This window comes from Rhipicephalus microplus, chromosome 8 (genome assembly GCF_043290135.1).
Source record: "Rhipicephalus microplus isolate Deutch F79 chromosome 8, USDA_Rmic, whole genome shotgun sequence".
Lineage (NCBI taxonomy): Eukaryota > Metazoa > Arthropoda > Arachnida > Ixodida > Ixodidae > Rhipicephalus > Rhipicephalus microplus.
The window spans coordinates 123,539,263-123,561,735 of NC_134707.1; the positions used below are offsets into that span (position 1 = coordinate 123,539,263).

At 42.7% G+C, this 22,473-nt stretch overlaps 1 protein-coding gene across 2 annotated transcripts in view; it reads left to right on the plus strand.

Annotated features, from left to right (window-relative positions):
• The window catches only part of LOC119165486 (lipase member K), a 54,132-nt gene extending 34,909 nt beyond the window's left edge, over positions 1 to 19,223 (plus strand). Inside the window, exons 7-9 of one of the 2 annotated variants that reach the window (XM_075872557.1) lie at positions 3,184 to 3,255; positions 6,320 to 6,388; positions 18,865 to 19,223. In XM_075872557.1, the coding sequence (XP_075728672.1) occupies positions 3,184 to 3,255; positions 6,320 to 6,388; positions 18,865 to 19,119 (396 nt within the window). In that variant the 3' untranslated portion in view covers positions 19,120 to 19,223. The remainder of the gene's footprint in view (positions 1 to 3,183; positions 3,256 to 6,319; positions 6,389 to 18,864) is intronic. The other variant, XM_075872558.1, reaches the window with a different exon arrangement.
• The last annotated feature ends 3,250 nt before the right edge of the window (positions 19,224 to 22,473 follow it).

A 22,473-nucleotide genomic window follows, 5' to 3' on the forward strand; every position in this document is an offset into this window, starting at 1 on the left:
TGGCATCCACCATATGAAGCAGGGTTATCAACTTGAGCATCGGGCTTCATACATTGCTCGTGAACGTTAATGTAAGAGCCGTGTCAAGCGAGCAAGTTATGTGCACTCGCGGGAAGCTCGCACGCTTCAAAACCCCTAGTGGCACATTAGGACACATACTGATTAACAGAAAATGAGAGTGCACTTGTGGGATTATACTCTTTGCTGGGCAAGCTCATCAGGTTCATGTGCCTGTGCAAGCCGCAAAATATGGCCACTCTGCGCAACAAAATGACTAGAGAATGGGTCTAGGGGAGCGCAAACGTTCGATTGTCATCAATCGCGCAGAACGGCTATATCTTTATGGCTTCTGTAGCAGAGCGCACTTTTTGCAGAGAAGAAATGGCGGCAAACTACGAGTGCATTTTTCGAAGATAGGTGTGTTCCAATACTCACTGTAAGCGACTAAATGGACTGGTAAGTGGACGGCGGCCATCTTAAGTCTGTTTGTAATTCTCCTGTAGTAGGCAGAATAGACAGCTTCGTGATAACAGAGTCATAGACAAAAACAATGCACGCCACTTTGTTGTCCAAGTAAGATGGTGACTGAGCGAATCACTTGGATAGCTTGCATCTCGCCGGAATGGTCGTCTGCCCGGAAGCAAACACTTCTCCAGACATTCATTGTGAGTAAAGTTCAATTTTTTCTCAGACTTGAGCGCGAATGATGCTGAAAAATCAACAATGGCGTTTGTTTAGTTTAGTTTTTTTCTTCTCGACGCTAGGTGGCGCCTATATATAGTCACGTAGATCGTGCATCGGAATAGCAGAAAAGGAACACAGGTCCCTATGGCTAGCATTTTTGGATATCAAGAAAGCATACGATAGCGTGGTTTAAGAGAACTTGTGGGGATCACTGGACACAATGGAAGATGGAGTCACTAATCTTTTAAAAGATATCTACAAAGGTAACAAGGCAGTTATAAAGTGGGAAGAACAGGTATCCAAGCCCACAGAAGTAAAACGGGGGCTTAGGCAGGAGTGTCCTCTGTCGCCCTTGTTATTCATGATGTACCCACAATGATTAGAGGCCAGATTATAGGGAAGTGGACTGGGCTTCAACCTCTCTTTCTTCAAACAAGGAAAACTCATTGAACAGGCACTACCAGCATTGATGTACGCAGATGATATAGTGCTTTAGGCCGACAACAAGGAAGATTTGCAAAGATTGATGGACATTTGCGGTATTGAGGGAGATAGGTTAGATTTCAGATTCAGTAAGGAAAAATCAGCAGTCGTGATTTTGAATGATAATGAAGGTAGTGAGCTTAGAATACAGAAGGTCACGCTAGAGATAACAGATAAATACAAATATCTGGGCGTATGGATAAGCAATGGGGCCGAGTACCTAAGGGAACACGAAATATACGTGACGACTAAAGGTAACATGAATGCAGCGGTGATGAAAAACAGGGCACTGTGGAATTACAATACGTATGAGGTTGTGAGAAAAATACGGAAAGGGGTCATGGTTCCTGGTCTGACGTTCGGCAATGCGGTCTTGTGCATGAGATCAGAAGTTCAAGCAAGATTAGAAATTAAGGCACGAGGGTAGGCTTGCCTTAGGAGCTCACGGGAACACACCAAATCAGGAAGTACAAGGTGATATGGGATGGACATCATTTGAGGGCAAGGAAGCTGGCAGCAAGATAAAATTTGAAAAGCGATTGAGAGAAATGGGGGAGGAGCATTCGGCTAGGAAGGTATTCAGCTAATTGTACATGAAGAATGTCGATACCAAATGGAGGAAGCGAACCAGAAAATTGACTGGTAAATACTTAGAGAACAGCAGGGGCCAAACCAAAAAGAACTATCTGTTAAGAAGAAAATGAAGGAAACGGAGACTGACATGTGGAAAATGGGCATCATTAAGAAGTCCGCACTAGAGATCTATCGAACTTTTAAGCAGGAAATTGCCAAGGAAAGGATCTATGATAATACTCGGGGTAGTTCTCTACTGTTTGAGGCAAGGACGGGAGTACTGCGAACCAAGACATATCGGGCCAAATACGAAGGGGTAGACACAGTATGCAGTGCGTGAGGAGAGAAAGAAGAAACTGCCGAACACTTGATAATATTCTGTAAAGGGCTTCACCCTATAGTTCAGGATGATGGCGCAGAGTTTTTCAAAGCACTGGGGTTTAGGGACCGGGAGGGCAAAATAAACTTTAAGCGGGTAGACCTAACTAGAAGGAGGTTATCTGATAAGTGGCTAAAGTCAAGGCACGAGTGAAAATTAAACTTTTCCCTGCAAAGAAACAGTCCTCAACCTCACCATTAAAAGGGAAAAAGTAAATCCAGATTTTGGTTGACTAAGTATTACGGCTTGGTGGCGTTAGCCACCGCCCGATCTAAAGGGCACAGCCATATCAATTCATCCATCCATCCATCGAGCCATCCAGTCGTGTCCCTTTTATCGGAAAACATGGGTGCGATGCTGTCTTTAAACTGTCAGCGTAGACTGTCTACGATTCTGTCTACAATTAGAACAAAGCCAGAGAAACAGTTTAAGAGATAGGATTGTCTAAAGTTTGCTTATAAATAGGAACAAAATATATTTTTCCCGCTTAACAACGCCACTTTCCTTTATACAAACGTCGCCAAAATCTGCGTTTATGGAACGAACTCCGACCGGAGAAGGTGGAGTAAATGTTTTATTGAAACGAGAAACTGAGCTTGGCGTGTGTGGAGCCCGTACTCCAGGGCCTCACTGGCTCGAGCAGCTTGCTTGGCTTGTCCGGAGGTTGCCTGCTGGCTTTTTGGGTACCGTCAAATGAGTCTCACCTCCCAAGACCTATGGATTTCGTAGAATGCAATGAGGGATTAGTTGCCCTGTGCAAGTTTTCGTCGGCAATTGCAAGTTATGTGAATGAGTGTTGGTGAGCCACCGCACCAGCATAATGAGTAAGAGTATAGAAATGTCCGCAGGAGTATACTTTCCCGCAAGTGAGACTACGCTAGCGTCTCTCAGGCTCTGGAAAACATACTTTAAACGAAATGTTTTCTCCGTAAGTATTGACTTGACTTGCATGCCTGACACGGGCGTAATACATTGAAATTAAGCATGATATCGCTTTGGAAAATCGGCCTTTGTCTCGTAAGCATTCTCCGTAGGCCTTAACGTGTGTATTCGTTTTTTACCAGTCACGCTTGGCCGTCTACACTAGTCATATCCCCTCCGGTGCCTCCAAAAGGAACGTCGAACAGTACGCCCAGGTTAGTAAAAACAATTATATTTGACGGAATAATTATTATATTTGACGGAAAACAATTATATTTGACGGACGAGTTATTATACGGAATGTTTTCGAGCCGGAACAACGTAGTAGTAGTCATGTGCGGAAATTTTGACGATGCCGTATTCTTTAGGATTGCACTTACTTCACACAGGACATGGACATCTAGCATTTCGCTTGCGTCAAAGTGCGACCAACATCAGCTACGTTCAAATGTACGACTTTCGCGTCTTCGGCAGAAAAGCCTAACCATTGTACCAGCTAGGCCAAGAAAAACAAGTTAAATTACCTTTTACAGGTGAAGCATTTCTTAGTCAACTTCGGTGACTGTGCGCGTATCTGTCTGTCTGTCTGTCTGTCTGTCTGTCTGTCTGTCTGCCTGTCTGTCTGTCTGTCTGTCTGTCTGTCTGTCTGTCTGTCTGTCTGTCTGTCTGTCTGTCTGTCTATCTATCTATCTATCTATCTATCTATCTATCTATCTATCTATCTATCTATCTATCTATCTATCTATCTATCTATCTATCTATCTATCTATCTATCTATCTATCTATCTATCTATCTATCTATCTATCTATCTATCTATCTATCTATCTATCTATCTATCTATCTATCTATCTATCTGTCTATCTGTCTGTCTGTCTGTCTGTCTGTCTGTCTGTCTGTCTGTCTGTCTGTCTGTCTGTCTGTCTGTCTGTCTGTCTATCTATCTATCTATCTATCTATCTATCTATCTATCTATCTATCTATCTATCTATCTATCTATCTATCTATCTATCTATCTATCTATCTATCTATCTATCTATCTATCTATCTATCTATCTATCTATCTATCTATCTATCTATCTATCCACCTACGACTTTTAGCTCTCCTGGCCGCTTTGATAATGGTATCGATACCAAAAGTGGTATCGCATAGCATGACTATACGACGAGCATAAATGAATAGTCATAAACTTAGAATTATGACATACATGTCATGAATGTCAGATTTACCTTTCGTGCTCTCGCTGCTTTTGCGTTGTTGTGTTCACATGGTAGACTGTAAAACTGGTATGGTATGACATGACTGCATGGCGAACATAGGTGGCAGACCCTAACGTGGAAATCATGACATGCATGTCATGTAGGACATGACTACACGCCACGCTCATGAGCGCTCGCGGTCCATTCACTAGTTTCACATATGCCAAATTAGATGTTTTGGAACGTACATGAATGACGAAGGTAAATCACATGTACGATTCTAATAATGGTGACATCTGTGTCATGTAAAACATCACTCAATGCTGCGCTAATATTGCGCTCGCGGTCGTTTCGCAGGCTTCACATATGCCAAATTTGATATTTTGGAACGTAAATGAATGATGAAGGTAAATAACATGTACGATTATAATAATGGTGACATCCGTGTCATGTAGAACATCACTACATGCTGCGCTAGTATTGTGCTCGCGGTCGTTTTGCTAGCTTCCGATATACTAAGTTTAGAATCACGTGACGTGAATAGACGACGAAGGTAAATGACACGTCGAAACATGAAAATAAATACGCGGAAGCCATGTACGAAATCATTTACGTGTGCCTTTGAATGCTGTGCTGACTTCAAGCGGACATATGCACCTTCCTCATTCGCGCTTCACATATCATCGATTCCCACTGTACTTGAGATTTGCCAATATTTTGATAATTTAGTGAAATATTTAGTATTCATATCTTTAGAATTATGTCCTTCGATTTTGAATGTTCTCACAATAAAATATAATCAATAAAATTAAGAAAGTTTGCTTTAAGTTCTACAGGCACTTGCATGTCGTAGAAGTAATAAAGTTGCACAGATCTCCCCTTAAAAAGAACCCTGAGTAGTATGCGAAGCTGCCTTGAGTCCACCTAAAGTTCGGGGAAGAAATGCTTTTTAATAATCGTCATAGACGTTCATGGTTAAGCTTACAGCCACTTTGCGAGTCCTCACCTCCGCCGCACTCATGCTCATGTCTCAATTCGTACTACTACGCTTTGTGTGAAGGAAACAAAGAGAGAGAAGCAAGCGCTTTCATTATACAGAGCAGCGCAGCACCGCTAGTGGTCTCCACTCATAGCCAAAGCACGCGCCGGAGTGGAGCGAGAGCTCTACCACAGAACCATCTAGTGGGCGCTCCGAGTATTATCTTAGCTACGACGTCAGACAAGAAACAAGGCACGACTCTAAACTGGCTCATATGTAAAACAAAGATGTTCGTTCTCATAATACTTATATGCAGTTACGCTGGCATATTCCTGAGATATCAGGGTTTTATAAGTAGTGTTCACACGGGACATTATGTTGCGCGACAAACTTAGGCTGTCAATTTGAAGCTTCTTAGTCACGTGAACACCACATCGGCAAATAGAAGGGCAGCTAACTGCATCCGCCCCGAGGTAAACTTGAGATGTGACGTGGCGTTTTTTCCACTGTTTATTGCTCACTTTTGTATTTCGTTCAACAGTATGTTCAATTCGTCTTGAAAATAGAAAGAATGTTGGGAGGTAAACAGATAAAGAAATCATGCACCTATGGTGGAGAAATAGGACCACACAGTAAATGCACTATTACCGGTTTGCTGAAGCCCCGATACTGATGAACTACTTTATACAGCCGTACATAGCTTTAGTCGATGAGCAGTAAGAAGCAATCGTGCGAAAGATAGATTGGCTCTTCTAAATGGGGTACCAGCGATGAGGCGACTTACCTTTACGCCTTGATTATTTTGACGCTTGACGTTCTTGTGCACCTTAAGATATAAATTGAATATTTACATTTAGTTCAGAAGATGGAGAAGAAGAGGCCATCAAAATGAACGCGTGAGCTCTCAAGAAAGAAGGAAGAAAGCGTCCGCCATGCACTACATTCGTGCTGTTATGTGTAAATAATATAAATATGGTCTTGTTTATTTATATGCCATGAATAAATATTTCGCAATTTGTACCTATTGGTACTGCCGAAATAATGTATTTTTTAAGCAGGCATGTGTGATAGTGATATTAATGTTCATCTTTCCTTTTTTCAGATCATCCGAGCAAAGAACTTCGTCAAGTACAATTATGGGCCCCTTAGGAACTTTGACTTCTATGGCACAGTAAGAAAAACCTACATTTTTCAGCACGCTCTCCAAGCATAGCACTGATTTCCAGTTATTCATACGTAAAAGTTTGAGTCTGAAAGCTTAAAAAAAAAACCACTTCAATATCCTTAGCACACAGTGGCAAAAGAGAATAGTGTTATTGCAACAAATACTGAAATTACTGCCATTTATGCCTGAGCAAGCTATTTGGGTATGGTTGGTGGTTTCCCACATTATTTCGAAAACTTTTGCCTCAATAAATAATGTAGTGCCCCCCCCCCCCCCCGGCAGATTAAGGCGGTGCTGAGTGAGTTTTGTAGGCTGTCTATAACGCTGAACTACTAGTGTTGTCGAGGAGCATGAAATATAAGAATGTTTCTGATTACTGTTCTGAAAATTATGATGATTATCAAGATCACCATTGCGAGAATCCTATGTGTCTTGACTTGTGTAGTGTCTAGTTCTTGATAATGTAGAGAGAACAGTAATCAACGATTTTATCGAAACCCGACCCCTTTCTTCCGAAAAGCGAAAAAGAAAGTGTTTTGAGTGCAACATCTACCTTAGATAGATTTTGACTGGCTCTGAAGGTCTATTCACATCTAACTCATTGAATGTAACCCGTTACCTTTTTGTGTAATTTGAGAAATGCACATATAACAGCAAATCAACAAAATACCGACGTTCCCGCTTAGGTGATGGAAAGAATAGTGATTCCGTGGTTGCCCAAAAATGCGCACCCGGAACATGAAACTGGTCGAAGAGAGCGCAATAATTGCAGAGAAAATACGAACATCGCAAGGAAGAGTGGTATTCGTAGACGCAGCCAGATACGCGTGCAAGTGTGGGTTACGTGGCCGCGGTGGTTGACAGTGGGCATGTAAGACTAACGCTACGCTGCGAACGCCCCTAACCGAGACGTCTGAGGAGGCCATCACGCTCGCCGTTGCCACCACTGAATCCGAAGTTGTAATTAGTGACTCGCAAGCGGCAATACCTAGCTATGCTAATGGCCGTTTTCCCCGAAAAGCGCTACGAATCCTAATGAATAAAGAAAATTCTATAATAATTTTGTCACATGAAACACCGCACACACAAAAACACCGCTGGCCAGCAACAAGGCCGCGCACGTGGCTGCACGAGAGGTCAATAACCGAGCTTTTGCGAACGCCAACGCCGTTTCAACCGGAGTTATACGCAAGAAAGAGTGGCAATGGGAGGACCGCGTGGATAGTTACCATGAAATAACGCAGCGCTATAAGCTAGAAAGGCTCAAACACCCTCCAGTGAATCAACTTCACTGAAATTTAATAATATTAACCCCTCACCCCTTCCCCCACTGCAGGGTAGCAAACCGGACGTGCGTCTCGTTGACCTCCCTGCCTTTCATTTCTTCCCTTCCTATAGTCTTTATGTTCTTCTTTTCACACGAATGAATAGCGTGCATTCAAATAACCAGTATACACTAGCCGCCTTGACGAAGACAAGTGCACTGGTAAAAAAAAATGTTTCAGTGCCATTATTTTTTTAACGAATTATCATAACTTCGAATAAAATGAAGCATATAGATCACCAGGTATTTGTAAGATCTAACGACGGTTTTCTACGTTGTTCGTAATTTAATATTAGTATTTAGTGCCCACTACCTCATTATTATTCTTCTAAATACGTCAATCTCGTGGATCCAAACCACGCGAATAAAAGTAACTAGAAGGCTCAGAAGAGTTCCGACTGCCGTCCTTGTGTTTCTGTTCATTATGTGCCCCATTGTCTTTTGCTGTTCTGAACTATGAGAAATAGGGAAGCCGAGGCATTGCACAATTCAGGTTCTTTCCTTCGTATGGGTGTCCTGTCTGTGTTCTTTAGATTATAAATTTACCATTGCGGAGCCATATATATATATATATATATATAGAAGAATAACTTCGGTTGCCGCAAGGTTATAAATATGAAAGTAGATGCGCTTTCACATAACAACTGTTTATTGTGCCGACGTTTCGACAGGAACCCTGTCTTTTTCAAGGCATAATACTATTTACACATGTTCCGTGCTTTTTTTATATCCTGTCGAGACAGGAGGGGAGGGGTCAAATGAGAAAGAGAGACAAAAAAAAGAAAAAAAAAAAAGAAGGAAGAAACAGCGAAACGGGAGGACAAACAATAAATAAAATATAGAAATTCTAGGAGAAGAAGCAAGACCGACATGGCGTAATTAGAAAGAGGCAGCATTTCAACAGAGTAGGGCAGAGGTAGATGAGGAGTGTCATCATTGTCAACAATACCTCCCCCGCACCCACACTTCCCCAAGTGGGCAGGGAGCCGCCGTTTTTGTATTTCCCCTTTCCGTGTAGTCCGCTGGCGGCTCGTTCCTCTTTGAAGTGTATGACAAGTTAATGGGGAGGGCTTAAGTGCTTTAAGTGCATGCTGGTGGCATCGGGAGTAGCGAAAAAGCCGGTGAATGAGGCACTGCCATCGATATTCATTATATGCATTGGTTCCTTGTCAGTGAAGGAAAAGAATGTGCGTTAAAGGATTAACGAAGGAGAAAAAAAAAAAAAAACAGGGGGGGGGGGGGGGGAGAGACTGTACCACTCCGGGACAGTCACCACACAGTTGAGGCCCACTGGGAAGATATGCGCGCATGTAGGAAAAAGTTAACGAAACCACCTAGCTGTCAGCTCCTTGTCAGTGAAGGAACAGAATGTGCGCTGAAGCTTGACGAAGAAAAAAAGGAAAAAAAAAAGGGGGGGGGGGACCGTACGACCTCCGGGACCACTTATCTGTGCGTTCCGGCTGTGCTTGATTAGGCAAATCGTTTCTATGTTGTCAGATGCATAGGCCAAAAGCTTCGTTAGCGGGTAATATTATTGTCGTAATGAAACCGGACTGATTAGAGAGAAGCGTTTGCGTCTTTTAGCGGTCGTAACGCAGACAGAGTGCCTGGGTGTTCATTTATTCCGTATTTTATCGTGTTAAATTTGTAGATAAAATAAGATTCCCGTTGTTCCCGTTCTCTGATTGTTCGAAAGTTGTTTTCTAGTAGTGTAACCCTGATGTCATCAAAGCTGTGGTCTTTTAATGTGCAGTGTTTTGAAAGTGGAAGGCCTGGAAGAGATCGTACATGTGCCCGATGGTTGTTGAATCTAATTCTAAACGGAGTGTCTGTCTGGCCCACGTATTGCATGTTACATACCCCACATTCCAAGAGGTATATGACATTGTCTGAGTCACAGTCTAGTGCACCTCTTATCCTGTGCTTAAAATCCGAGTGGGTGCTTTTCGCCACTGTCGTTGTCTGCATGTGTTTGCATACCCTGCATCTGCTTTTTCCGCAAGGGTGACACCCAATTTGAGGTTTCACACCTATCTTTGAATTTATTAAATGATCCTTTATATTTTTCGGCCTTCTGTATACAACACAAGGAGGAGAAGTGAAAATTTTGGATAGTCGCACGCTCTGTTCCAATATGTTAAAGTGTTTTCTTAGGACCTTGTTTATGTTCGGTGGGTTGCTCGTGAAAGTTAATAGCAAGTTTTTGTTGCGGTGTTGGTCGGCGTTTCTCTGGTGGTTGAGAAGAATCTGGCGGTCCAGATTTTCAGCTTTTTTGATGGCGTCATCGATGATAGCTGGTGGGTATTCTTGATTAAGGAGTACTTCGCGCATATGTGTGCTGTTTTTGTGGAAGTCCTCGGTGCGGGAGCAGATTCGTCGAAATCTGTGTGCTTGGGAATAGGGAATGCTGGTCTTGCAATGTCGCGGGTGGCAGCTTTTGAAGTGCAGGTATTGTTGCCTGTCTGTAGGTTTTCTGTATACGTTAGTTACCAACGCACCATCGTCAACTCGAATGAGTACATCAAGAAAGTTTATTTCAGTGTTAGAGTAGGTGTGTGTAAAATAAATGCTGGGGTGTACCTGGTTGAATGCCTGTATGAATTTGAGGAGCTCGTTTTCCGAATGTGTCCAAATTATGAATATATCATCTAGGTACCGTTTATAGAGTAATGGTTTGATATTACAAGATGAAAGAAAATTGGACTCTATGTGGTGCATGAATATGTTGGCGTAGTTTGGGGCCATTCTTGTACCCATTGCCGTACCGCTGATTTGAAGATAGTACTGGTTGTTAAATTCAAAGCTGTTCAAATCGAGTACAAGTCTTGTGAAGATTTCAATTACTTTTTTGCTTGGATAAGCGACAGGGTTGTGTGTGCCATACGATTCAACAAGTGCCCTTACACCATCGTCATGTGGGATATTTGTGTAGAGTGAGCTAACATCCAATGTTACGAGAAATGCACCGTCTGGAATTTTCACGTCTGCTATTTCCCGAAGGAAGTGGTTTGTGTCACGCAAGAAGGACTCATGTGTGGGTGGTATGTCTTTGATTAAAGAATCAATATAACTGGAAATGGGTTCCGTTAACGTTCCCGTGCCTGATATAATGGGTCTGCCAGGGTTATTCTCTTTATGAATCTTCGGCAGCATGTAAAAACGACCAGGCGCCGAATGTACCGTAATAAGTGCCTTTTTAAGCTTTGAATTAATGGCGCCTTCACGTGTGAGATTCTCTAGGGTTGTTACAATGATTTTTTTGTGCTCCGTGGTAGGGTCAAAGTCGAGGTGTTTGTAGAATTGTTTGTTATTTAGTTGTCGCTTGCCTTCCTCGATGTAGTCCGATCTATTCAGAACAACAATCGCGCCTCCTTTGTCTGCTGGTTTGATGACGAGATCTTCGCAGTTGCTCAACGTGAGTAGTGCCTCTTTTTCTCTTTTTGATATGTTATTCATGCTTGGTTTGTGCACTTTGTACGCATGTATAACATCTTTTTGAACCGCGTCTATATAGAGATCCAGATGTCGATCTCTGTTGGCGTCTGGGGTCCATTGCCGTCCAATTACCCCACGAAAAAGTGCGTTATCTTTTGCGGGTTTATCAAAGAAATATTCCTCCAATCTTAAATTTCGTGCGAAGTTGTCTAGGTCTTTTAGGAGCGTGAATTCATCATACCTTCCGTTGCCAGGGCAGAATGTGAGTCCGCGTGATAGTATACTCAATTCTTCTTTGCTAAGTTCTTTGTCGGAAAGGTTAATAACGTTTGGCTCTTTGGGGTGTGGTGGCAAATTTTTTTGAACGTGAGATGATTTGGTATTTTTTCTGTAAGCAGCAGTGGGTATAGCTTGTGACACATTGTCCCGCGCAAATTTCTTCTTCTTAAGTTTTTCAATTTCCTCCGTTTTTTTGTGCTCAAATACGTCTAGTTCTTTAGTTTCCCACTCCGAAAGAGAAAAGATATTTCTTAAATACCGCTCCTCGTCTGTCAGTGCGTTTAGAGTCTTTCTACAGTGTTCGATGGTGACCTTCGTTAGCTCCTGTGTGGCGTGATCGAGAATTTCGTTCCACCGTTTCATTTCCCCTTCGGCAAAGTTATGCATCGATGGTGTTAGCGACAAGCGCAGCCCCTTCGGAGCCGTACCCGCCAGTACATATTGCTCGAGGCTTTGCACGTGAAGTTCGTGCCGTATTCTTGGTATGATGAATTCACGCTCCTAAAAGACCTAGACAACTTCGCACGAAATTTAAGATTGGAGGAATATTTCTTTGATAAACCCGCAAAAGATAACGCACTTTTTCGTGGGGTAATTGGACGGCAATGGACCCCAGACGCCAACAGAGATCGACATCTGGATCTCTATATAGACGCGGTTCAAAAAGATGTTATACATGCGTACAAAGTGCACAAACCAAGCATGAATAACATATCAAAAAGAGAAAAAGAGGCACTACTCACGTTGAGCAACTGCGAAGATCTCGTCATCAAACCAGCAGACAAAGGAGGCGCGATTGTTGTTCTGAATAGATCGGACTACATCGAGGAAGGCAAGCGACAACTAAATAACAAACAATTCTACAAACACCTCGACTTTGACCCTACCACGGAGCACAAAAAAATCATTGTAACAACCCTAGAGAATCTCACACGTGAAGGCGCCATTAATTCAAAGCTTAAAAAGGCACTTATTACGGTACATTCGGCGCCTGGTCGTTTTTACATGCTGCCGAAGATTCATAAAGAGAATAACCCTGGCAGACCCATTATATCAGGCACGGGAACGTTAACGGAACCCATTTCCAGTTATATTGATTCTTTAATCAAAGACATACCACCCACACATGAGTCCTTCTTGCGTGACACAAACCACTTCCTTCGGGAAATAGCAGACGTGAAAATTCCAGACGGTGCATTTCTCGTAACATTGGATGTTAGCTCACTCTACACAAATATCCCACATGACGATGGTGTAAGGGCACTTGTTGAATCGTATGGCACACACAACCCTGTCGCTTATCCAAGCAAAAAAGTAATTGAAATCTTCACAAGACTTGTACTCGATTTGAACAGCTTTGAATTTAACAACCAGTACTATCTTCAAATCAGCGGTACGGCAATGGGTACAAGAATGGCCCCAAACTACGCCAACATATTCATGCACCACATAGAGTCCAATTTTCTTTCATCTTGTAATATCAAACCATTACTCTATAAACGGTACCTAGATGATATATTCATAATTTGGACACATTCGGAAAACGAGCTCCTCAAATTCATACAGGCATTCAACCAGGTACACCCCAGCATTTATTTTACACACACCTACTCTAACACTGAAATAAACTTTCTTGATGTACTCATTCGAGTTGACGATGGTGCGTTGGTAACTAACGTATACAGAAAACCTACAGACAGGCAACAATACCTGCACTTCAAAAGCTGCCACCCGCGACATTGCAAGACCAGCATTCCCTATTCCCAAGCACACAGATTTCGACGAATCTGCTCCCGCACCGAGGACTTCCACAAAAACAGCACACATATGCGCGAAGTACTCCTTAATCAAGAATACCCACCAGCTATCATCGATGACGCCATCAAAAAAGCTGAAAATCTGGACCGCCAGATTCTTCTCAACCACCAGAGAAACGCCGACCAACACCGCAACAAAAACTTGCTATTAACTTTCACGAGCAACCCACCGAACATAAACAAGGTCCTAAGAAAACACTTTAACATATTGGAACAGAGCGTGCGACTATCCAAAATTTTCACTTCTCCTCCTTGTGTTGTATACAGAAGGCCGAAAAATATAAAGGATCATTTAATAAATTCAAAGATAGGTGTGAAACCTCAAATTGGGTGTCACCCTTGCGGAAAAAGCAGATGCAGGGTATGCAAACACATGCAGACAACGACAGTGGCGAAAAGCACCCACTCGGATTTTAAGCACAGGATAAGAGGTGCACTAGACTGTGACTCAGACAATGTCATATACCTCTTGGAATGTGGGGTATGTAACATGCAATACGTGGGCCAGACAGACACTCCGTTTAGAATTAGATTCAACAACCATCGGGCACATGTACGATCTCTTCCAGGCCTTCCACTTTCAAAACACTGCACATTAAAAGACCACAGCTTTGATGACATCAGGGTTACACTACTAGAAAACAACTTTCGAACAATCAGAGAACGGGAACAACGGGAATCTTATTTTATCTACAAATTTAACACGATAAAATACGGAATAAATGAACACCCAGGCACTCTGTCTGCGTTACGACCGCTAAAAGACGCAAACGCTTCTCTCTAATCAGTCCGGTTTCATTACGACAATAATATTACCCGCTAACGAAGCTTTTGGCCTATGCATCTGACAACATAGAAACGATTTGCCTAATCAAGCACAGCCGGAACGCACAGATAAGTGGTCCCGGAGGTCGTACGGTCCCCCCCCCCCTTTTTTTTTCCTTTTTTTCTTCGTCAAGCTTCAGCGCACATTCTGTTCCTTCACTGACAAGGAGCTGACAGCTAGGTGGTTTCGTTAACTTTTTCCTACATGCGCGCATATCTTCCCAGTGGGCCTCAACTGTGTGGTGACTGTCCCGGAGTGGTACAGTCTCTCCCCCCCCCCCCCCCCTGTTTTTTTTTTTTTTCTCCTTCGTTAATCCTTTAACGCACATTCTTTTCCTTCACTGACAAGGAACCAATGCATATAATGAATATCGATGGCAGTGCCTCATTCACCGGCTTTTTCGCTACTCCCGATGCCACCAGCATGCACTTAAAGCACTTAAGCCCTCCCCATTAACTTGTCATACACTTCAAAGAGGAACGAGCCGCCAGCGGACTACACGGAAAGGGGAAATACAAAAACGGCGGCTCCCTGCCCACTTGGGGAAGTGTGGGTGCGGGGGAGGTATTGTTGACAATGATGACACTCCTCATCTACCTCTGCCCTACTCTGTTGAAATGCTGCCTCTTTCTAATTACGCCATGTCGGTCTTGCTTCTTCTCCTAGAATTTCTATATTTTATTTATTGTTTGTCCTCCCGTTTCGCTGTTTCTTCCTTCTTTTTTTTTTTTTTCTTTTTTTTGTCTCTCTTTCTCATTTGACCCCTCCCCTCCTGTCTCGACAGGATATAAAAAAAGCACGGAACATGTGTAAATAGTATTATGCCTTGAAAAAGACAGGGTTCCTGTCGAAACGTCGGCACAATAAACAGTTGTTATGTGAAAGCGCATCTACTTTCATATTTATATATATATATATATATATATATATATATATATATATATATATATATATATATATATATATATATATATATATATATATATATATATATATATATATATATATATATATATATATACCAAAAACAAGTCCGGCCTTCATCAGCTTCTGATGAAGGCCGTACCCACGGCCGAAACGTCAATAAAATCACTTCGTACGTGCGTCTTCTTCCATATACGGATAATATATATATATATATATATATATATATATATATATATATATATATATATATATATATATATATATATATATATATATATATATATATATATATATATATATATATATATATATATATCTGTATGTGTGTGTGTGTGTGTGTGTGACGCTACGATGAACGGGAGACGTGGCCTGGCTCATACGCCATGTTTATTCTATATCACTTCTTTCTCTTCCGCTTCTACAAACCATCCATCCCATCATATGTCACATGATTCCCCCTCCCCCCAAAAGAAGGCATGGATTACGAACAAGAAAAAGTAAACAAGGCAAGGTTGAGAAGTCACAAATGTCAAAATGCACAATTGGTTTTATGTACAAGTGGTGTTCCGTAAACTCGCAAAACTTCAGAAAAGAGTAGCAGTCCGGTAAATGCATGGGGGAGTTCTGGTGGGCGAGGTTGGCTGTGGCGTTCTGGAGAAGGTAACCGCGTCTTGCAAAACTGCACTGACCATGACATGACTTGAGCAGCTGCGAGGAACGAACAAGGTTGGAAGTCCTTGGAGCACTTGAAGGTAGAATGTCGTAGGCATCGAATTCTTCGTCGTGGCACAGGCCGTGCCGGCAGCTTGCGTGTGATCGAGGTTGATTCGGCGCTGCCTGTGTTTCTGTTGAGTACAAGGGGTGCTTTTGTGGCTTTTGGAGATTTTTCTATGGCGATGTCGCAAATGTTTCGATGGAAGGCACATTCTTGATCTTTGGTGGAGAATGTATCCACCATGATGGGCCTTTTTGCAATGTTCTTTAAGCCTTAAGAGTGCACTCGATGAAGTTTTGTTTCGTCGTTGACAATGTTGAAGTATACGTTGACGTTGTAGTTTCTTGTTTTCGTCAACTTGCTTGTGGTGTGACGTTGATCGCGGTGTGCCAGGATTCTTAGCGAGTCCTCCACAGGCTTTTACGGTGCCAACCAATGCAACTGTTTTCGGCGCAAGATAATGTGGCGGGCTCGGTGCACTTGAATCTTCTGTATTTATAAACCGTTCGTTGTTGGTGGTCGCCTGAAGCGTACTTAGGTCATCAGAAGTCGAACGTGTGGTTTTGTTTTCATTATAGGCAGTGAGGTTGTATACTGGATTCACGTTGCTTCGATCTTGTGATTGATGAACACTCGACGCTTCTGCAGAACACTTTTCTTCACAAGATGCTGATTGTGAATGCTTCTGTCTTTGTGGAACTGCTGAGCTGAATACTTTGAACAAATGTGATTTCTGTGAACATTCGTTGTGTGGTTTGGTTTCATGCGGATTTACTAACTCGTCATGGGTAAATGCCGTCACGCGTCCGAAGACGCGTGGGCCATGTGTGCGACACGAAGCATCAAGTGATTCGGGTTGTTCAGTAATACCTGAAGTATTATGGTGCCGTAAATACATAGGAAATGCTGGTTTAATTGCTCATGAAAAATCCAACCGTAAGTTCGGTCTTTTGGCAAAATGGTCTACATTCCTATCGGCGTGTGCGGTGGCATTACCTTCTCTGCTGCGACGTGCAAGTCCCTAGTTGGTGTTGTAATGCGTGACGTTTCGGAAAAGTCATATGATGGTACAATGGCGGTATATTTCCTCTGGGGTCTCATTTGGAAAATAGGCTTACTGCGGGAACACTTCGCGTAACTGTGATGGTTGAGTTGAAAAGCTTTCCGCTGATGAAGTATGGACGGGTCTCCATTGTATTCTTTAAAACGGGTGATCATTTCTTCTTTGATCTTTTTCCAAGACTCATCATTCTCGAAGATGCGGGTGAGGTAAAATTTGAATGTCTCACCTGAGATGTAGTCAGTGAAGTTTGTGATCATCTCCCGTTCCGACCAGGATGCAGCGGCAGCGTGGAAGCTCGAAAAGGTAGAACCAGTCCTGTACGGGCCCGTCGTCCACTGATGCGGTGTACTTGGGGATGTCAAGGCCGTCTGATGGTGCTGTCATGATGCTGGTCTTGGTGTAGAGTTGGAATGTACTTTCGTGGTCCACGTTCAGTCACTGTGTCTTGCTGAGACGTTCAAAGATGGTGGTCGGTTGATGAATGTGGCGCCCAGGTCTTCATCCTGCTGACTCGTGTGACGCTACGATGAACGGGAAACGGGAGACGTGGCCTGGCTCATACGCCATAGTTATTCTGTATCACTTCTTCCTCCTCTGCTTCTACAAACCAGCCATCCACCCATCATATGTCTCTCTCTCACACACACACACACACACACACACACATATATATATATATATATACATATATACATATATATATATATATATATATATATATATATATATATATATATATATATATATATATATATATATATATATATATATATATATATATATATATATATATATATATATATATATATATATATATATATGATTTGAGTGTATGTTAAAGAACCCCAGGTGGTCAAAATTTCCGGAGCCGTCCACTACGGCGTCTCTCATATTAATATGGTGGTTTCGGGACGTTAAACCACACATATCAATCATATGTTGTCAAAAGAGGTTACACAAAGTAGTCCACGCCATAGAATTTCCTAAATTAACAAGAGGGTACTCTGGCAACCAATCGTTAAGCGACTATGGGAATGGTGTATAGTACACGAATTTGCCTGGTCTTCTTACTTGCGGATGACGAATCATACATGTGGCTTCGTTTATTGCGGTGTTTCGGTTCTACTTCGAAGGAAAAAACAAACCCTTTTTGAACTTCATGACCCGCTCTGAAATGATAAGCCTAAAGTAGTGATGTGGTGGAGTGTAACCGGTGAACATTTGCTTAGGTTTGTTTTGGGACAAACAGCTCCAAGCCACACGAACACACATGGAGTCATAAGCACGAAGATCAAACAAATCCGTGTAAAACTCATCATTCCCAAACTTGCTGAAGCACCGTGCATTGAAGCTCCCATAGACACTAGCGTCAGAGTTCCCCCTAGTGTATATTTAGGAAACTCTATGGTGCACACACAACACTGTACTATGCAAATTTTAATGACACAATATTTGAGGAAACAATGAATCATTCAAAGCCATCATTGGATTCATTGATATTGGGGGAGGGGAGAATAACATCCCAAAACTACCACATCATTACGAGAGACACCATAGTGGAAGGCCCTGGAAATTCTGACCAGCTGGGGTTCCTTAACGTGCAGCCAAATCTGGGCACACAAGCCTACACCATTTTCACCACCACCGAAAATGCAGCCGGGATTTGATCCCGCCACCTGCGGGTCAGCAGCCGAGTACCTTAACTACTATACCACCACGGCGAGGAAGAGCCATCTTATTGGAGAGATGCTTTCAACAAAACCTATGTCATCGTGTCGCCATTGGTCAGCTTGTTATCTGGGTATCATTTACAAGCATGAGAAAATATAAACGAGTTAAAAACCAATTGAATTACACTTGGCTTGTTTTTCAATAACAGGCTGTTAAATATACAACAGATCTGCGCATATATTGTGATGTCACCGAGTTTTGCCATGCGTCTAATTATCTGATGCAAAATCGAAGTTTATATTTTACTACAGTTACTTAAGTAATTGCAGAATGGTTCACAAGACCAATATTCATTAGTTCTTTGTGGAAAGGCTCTTGAAGTGACTGCTTAGGCAACTAATTTTTTTCCCACATAATTTTTAAAGGTGAAAAGTCCGGCCTACGATTTCTCGAAGATTACAGCTCCAGTGGCACTCTTCAGCGCCAGAAATGACTTCTTTGCTAACCCTGAAGATGTTTCCACACTTCGGAGGAGCCTGCCGAATGTGGTGCTTGACTACGTTGTTCCAGAGCTGGAATTCACGCACTTGGACTTCGTTTTAGGCACCGATGCAGCTACAGTCGTTTACAGGCCACTCATCGATTTTATGAATTATTGGAGGCTTTTGTATGCGGCATGAAGGCAGCAGCTTATCAATAGTATTGGAATTAACCAATTGTGAAATAGCCTTGACTGAAATTGTGAAAAAGCATGAATAAACATCCTCACCAAGTAGTACGTAAACCACTGGCTGTTTTTTTTTTGTTTTCCTTTTTTGCTGTTCAGTAGTTGGCTTACTGCTAAAAAATTAGGTGAATAATAAATAACATAAGAAACCGTGAACACACAATTGACATGACTGAAGCACTTGAAAATACCAATTTTTTACTGACGTAATGAGGCTGTAGTTGCGCGAAAATGAGATGCGGTAAGCAGTAATTTTCATCAGCAATTCCAGTAGTAGACTCATGTTTCAGATTTTCATCTTTAAATTGTGGCTCTGTAGCCGCTCGATCTAGCAACTGGGGTGGTACTAAAGGTGATATGTGGGGTTTAACGTCCCCAAACCACCATACGGTTATAAGAGACGCTGTAGTAGAGGTCTCCGGAAATTTGGCCACCTGGGAGAGGTGTTACTAAAAACAGTGATGTTCAAGTTGATAGTTTCACAATAAGATATTCCGCAAAAAAGTCGGGATCATTTTAGCAGCAATGCACATGACGCTTAAAATATCAAGGAAATGGGAGTATCAATCTGTTTTGCCTAATAAATGATTGTCTGAGTGCTTTTTAGTCATTATTTCCGCGGTCATACGTTATTATCAAATATTGATCGATCGATCGATCGATTAAGTCATTGATTTATTAGTGGGGTTTAACATAGCAAAACTCCAATATGGTTATGAGAGACGCCCTAGTGAATGGCTTCGGAAATTTCGACCTCCGGGGGGTTTTTAACCTACATCCAGATGTGTGCACGTGGGCCTAAAGCATTTTCGCCCCAATTGAAAATGTAGGCTACGAAGCCGGAATTTGGTCTCGCTATCTGCGGGTGAATTAATAATGATGAAAATGGAAGTCGAAATAACATTGTTAGGTTTTTCGCTGATCATTTTGCACGTGAAATCCACAGTGATGGTAAATCTTTAAAGTGTTTTTGGTGTTTTCAGACATTACCACGCTAAAGCTTCCAGAAACTTCACAAGGTAAGTACTTAACCGGTTAAGGAGTACGACATCACCCAATTTTTTTTGCTTATTCAAGACAATGTTGGGCCTGATAGGCAGCCTTTCTGCGGTCAGCGGCTCACACGGGAGAGTCAACAGAAATTCAATGCAACATAAACGAGACGGCACACGTGTAGGCACACGTTCTCGCGAACCACGCAGGCGAGCGTCGTATATTACTGCTGAACCAGACTGCTGAACGAGCCGCCATGAGACTACCAAGCTCTTCTACCACCTCCTCACACTGAGGTCGCCACAATAACCAGGTGTTCAGGCATTGTACCCAAACACCACAACCTGCTAACACCGGAACCCCTTCGTCACAGTAGGTTGTTGTCTTGAACCCCCCCAGCCTCGGCGACCAACTTTGGTCCGTTCAGCAGGCCCCCGAGGTGGCGTTGAGGCAAGTCCTCGACGTCCATACGTAGAAAGACCCGAAGCCTGGTCTGCGAAAGCTCTGCCGGACCACCAATAAAGTTGTTTCCTAGCATAAAGTGTCGGGTCCTGCGAGGTCGACACTTGCATTCCACGCAGATCAAACAAGAACACGTAACAATTGCGATAGGTATAGTTCGCGCTTGCCATTTGTATACCTGTGCGCTGTTTTCGAGCATTTCTTCTTGTGATTCAACGGCAGGCTGCAAGTTTCAAGTTGCTTGTTGTTCTCTGCGTGGCATTCCGATATGTTTCTCTAAGAATCATTGCTTCGCTCCAGCCCTAAAACTATGAATTTTTTTGCCTTGACAGAGCACGAAATTGCAATTAGGGGAAAGGAAAACCTCCTCCCTGAGCTCTCCCTCTCTCTCTCCACATCTCTTTGCCTTTTTCTACCTCATTACGAACCTTTACAACGAAGGCTTCTTGGACGATCCCAGGTAATGGGCAAAAAGACGACCGAAAAAAAGAGAGAGAGACACAGTGCAACACTTCCAATAATATCAAGGTAAGGCTTCTAGGGCTCCGCCAATGTTTCGGCGGTGCTCCTCTTAATATGCGTTGCCGTCCTTCCCTCCCTCCGATGACCAGTGTAAATTTCATTTACTGAAAAAGTGACACAAAGAGAGAGCGAACAAACACAGGGAAACAATTGCGTTCCCAAGGAAACTATATGTAGGCTCCACACCAGGGATCGGCAACCATTTGAAGCGGAAGTTTCCGTTGCATAAAGAAGAGGGAGCCGTTGGTCGACATAAAATCGGAGGGCAAGCAATATGCGTAAAGACTCTTCTAATCGTCTGTCAATAACTTGCACAATAAATGAGAAACCATACCACACATGTCATAAATTCCAATGAGGTATTGGTTAAGAGTGAAAATACTATTTCATGTGAAAAATTTCATGTCAGTTTTCAGAGTGGAAGTGACAAACCAGAAAGGGGAGGGAACGGGCGTCATGCCAAGGGCTGCACAATACGGCCCCGCAGTCCGCACGCTGCCGATTCCTCCTTTATACCTTCTGCGCAGTGGAATCAGCTGCAGTGCGATGCCGCGGCGACTTGCTGTGCAGTAGGCTGCTCAAACTACGTTGCAAAAGGTTGCGAAATATTTTTTCTTGTTCCACAAAGAAAAACTTGCACAGAATGACAATGGAGAACTTTGCCGCCGAGGGAGGCCTTGCGACGTAAGTTGATCATATTTCTGAATTTGTTTCATGTGCAGTTGCAGTCCGAAGTCATTTAGGTGAAGGTGAGACTAGACACTGTATACGGATGTCTGAGTTTGAAGAAAACAAGGGGGAACGCGGTATTAGCGGCTCGTATTGCTCGGATGTTTAAAATAGAAATGACAGCACAATCTCTATAGCTATCTGGTATTGAGCCAGATATTTGAAATGGTTGAAAAGAATTGCAGCAAAATCTCTAGTGATTTTTTTTTTCATTTACGAACATTCATTGCACGTAGAAATACGTTTCGCTGGAGTTCTTGCTGAGCAACACCTGTTTATTTAGCTGTGTCACGTTTCGCGAAAGCACTTAAAGGCGCCGCATGCGATAAGAGTAGGAGCTTGCACTGCCTTGAAAATGCTGACTTTGATGCAAAGAAATGTGTGTTCACTTTCTCGCCCTGTGTCACTGTGAGCTGTCTAATGCCACACCCCCTCCTACCTTCCTTCAAAAGTAGGCCCCTAGATTGAATAATGTATTCATAATACTTCGAAGGTCCCACATCGGGCATAACATAAGGAGTGGACGAACAATCCACGGAGTGAATGACGGAGAGTGGGGCGAAGCATTCGTCTGTCCATTCGTTCTTGCTTCCGTCCGTCC